Source organism: Priapulus caudatus, unplaced genomic scaffold, assembly GCF_000485595.1.
Source record: "Priapulus caudatus unplaced genomic scaffold, Priapulus_caudatus-5.0.1 Scaffold376, whole genome shotgun sequence".
Taxonomy (NCBI): domain Eukaryota; kingdom Metazoa; phylum Priapulida; class Priapulimorpha; order Priapulimorphida; family Priapulidae; genus Priapulus; species Priapulus caudatus.
In genome coordinates this window covers 258811-261503 of record NW_014577437.1, presented here as the reverse complement: position 1 = coordinate 261503, position 2693 = coordinate 258811, and the positions used below count along the sequence as shown (strand labels likewise).

General features: G+C 42.4%; 1 protein-coding gene across 1 annotated transcript in view; it reads right to left on the bottom strand.

Moving 5' to 3' along the window:
- Positions 1-2316: 2316 nt before the first annotated feature.
- LOC106809686 (zinc finger protein 710-like) overlaps positions 2317-2693 on the bottom strand; it is a gene marked incomplete at its 3' end in the record, with an annotated part of 26550 nt that continues 26173 nt past the window's right edge. The window contains 1 exon segment of the mRNA XM_014812857.1: positions 2317-2460. Coding sequence (XP_014668343.1) covers positions 2317-2460 — 144 coding nt within the window.

Here is a 2693-nt window from a genome sequence, read left to right as displayed (position 1 = left end):
TCTCTCTCTCTCTCTCTCTCTCTCTCTCTCTCTCTCTCTACCCCTTAACCCCTCGCTCGCCCTCCCTCCTCTCCCCCTCTCTTTCTCGGCCTATCTCACCATCAGTGAACTGACATTTCAATGTGCATCTGGAAGCCATATCTGCTTGGATGACATGCTGGTATGACTGAAATCTGTCAACGGCACACACACGCGCGCACGCATGCACACACGCGCACACGAGAAGGCGCACGAGCGCAGGCACGAACACACCCACGCACACGCGCACGCACGCACACACACATAGCCATGCACACACACACAGCAGAAACGTGTGCTTTGTATACAGCGGATTGGAATGTAAGACTTAAGTCTGTTTTAGAAGTGTGTTTTATGTTAACACATGTAGTCATCCCCCACCCGCCACGTGCAAACTAGGGATATATCGTGATCCACTACCGCCAACTATTTGTTCTGCATTTTAACTAATTCGTAAATTATTCGCTTTTTCCTTTTGATATGTGGCCTAATTATACTACCACCTTGGAGGATTTTGTTAAAATTTGTTTGGTCTCGTTTCCATGGTTGTTGTTGTCATGGCAATTAACTCTTCGCCTTCGTTCCTTGGTAGAATTCTCCCGCGCAAAGTAAGGGCGAGGAGCAGAAGAAGCGGAAGACTAACACGACGACGATACCTAGGGTAAGGTACATCCTAATCACTGTATACATAGCCAAGAGACGGAAATAATTTATTTAACAGTAAAACAGCTCGAGCATTGCCGAGCAGCGCGAATTGTTTGTAGTTATAGCTAGCGTGGTATTCGAATTTCATTGTACGGCGTGACGGTGACTCAAAGCGTCGAAAGGAGACATGTATGATATAGTCAAGAGTGCATAATAGAGATCTCATTATGCTCTAATTAATCTCTATTTGTCTCTAATTAAGCTCTAATTAATCTCTATTTGTCTCTAATTAAGCTCTAATTAATCTCTATTATTAATCTCTATTATGCACTCTTGATATAGTATTAAGCCTAAGCGATGAGAAAGGCGAGACGCCTAGCCGCTTCTGAAGTATGACCTCGAACGTGGCCAATAGGGTAAGCTGAAATTAGCGTCCCTGCCAACAGACGCATACTACGGTACAAACTCACCATAGTGCGTAATGAAGATATTTAATTAAAGGTGACGAACGAGCTAAAACATGGGTACGTCCGATTTCGTCACGCGTCGCGTCATTTTTGAGTCACGGTTGCTAGCCGATACCATTTGGTCGATACCACGACATAGCGAAACCACGAATTCAAATTTTTAATAAACGAAGAATTGGCTATGGATCTGTGTTTACGATATAGCTTAGCCGGTGATATCTGTATTTTATGTTTCGTCGTTTGTTTGTTTGTTTTCATTTGATTAACAGATAACTAACGTGTGGTACGCGGTAAGATGGTATCTTGTTTCGCCATCCTTCCGTAGCCTTACCATGCCGACTCAAGTTGAGTTACCGTTGCAGACTGTCGACCCCCTCCGGTGATACGAAAATGAGCGCTCATTTTCACTAGACAGCTGCAGCAATATCCCCCTCAGTTCGTTTCAAACCCGGACTTTTCATCCCTTCTCGGACCCCAAGGATTTACCATCACCATCAAGCGTAAACGCGATCGGTATCTTGAAAACCGCCACACATGCGAGCACGGTATACGCATGTTCAGCCCATCATATCAGCATATGATTGCAGTGGGGCTGACTATTTTGTTTTGTATCACTGTTCCTTGCATTATTGTCCTAATGCACTGTATAAACAATTTATGAACCCAGTTTATTCTATGTATATTCTTTTAACTATTATATAGTTTTTAATTAGAAATACGTTTTCATGAGGACATGAACTTTTTAAGAGGGGCCAAGGTAATTATTGTATTCAGCAAACGGTGACGATAGAATGCGACGCTTGGCACGTCACACCTTGCACCGGGGATAGGTGACGCGACGCGCCACACCTACGAGCCAAGGTCCGGTCGTTATTCAAAGAACTTTTTTGAAGAACACATACGATTTTCAGGTAAACTGATGGTGCCATATGATTAAGGAAGAATCCGAGACGAAAACAAGGTAAAGTTTGAATATATTTATTCACATATTGATAGAATAAATTCAAGTTAAAAACTACGCAAAATGCTGTTAAAACAGTGTCATACTCTTCTCCTATTATCTACTCTTGATATATATATATATATATATATATACATACATACATTTTATAACGTAATACTGTAATTCCTAACAGGAAGCCACCCCGTCGGGAGGCAGGGGGTATCGCCGTGACGACGCACGCACCTGGCACTTGTACTGACGATCGTTCTGGTGGATCTTCTCGTGTCGCTTCATGTTCGACTTGAGAGAGAACTCGCGGCCGCACACCCTGCACTTGTGCGGCTTTTCTCCCGTGTGTGTCAGCTGATGATTCTTCAGGTGCGCTTCCTACAATGCAGACGTATAAAATTATAACAAATATAATAAATATATAATACAATGCAGACGTATAGATTATTTATTGTATCTCGTGCATCAGCTGGCAGTTTTTCAGGTGCGCTTCCTACAATGCAGACGTATAAAAATATAACAAATATAATAAATATATAATACAATGCAGACGTATCAATTATTTATTGTATCTCGTGCATCAGCTGGCAGTTTTTCAGGTGCGCTTCCTA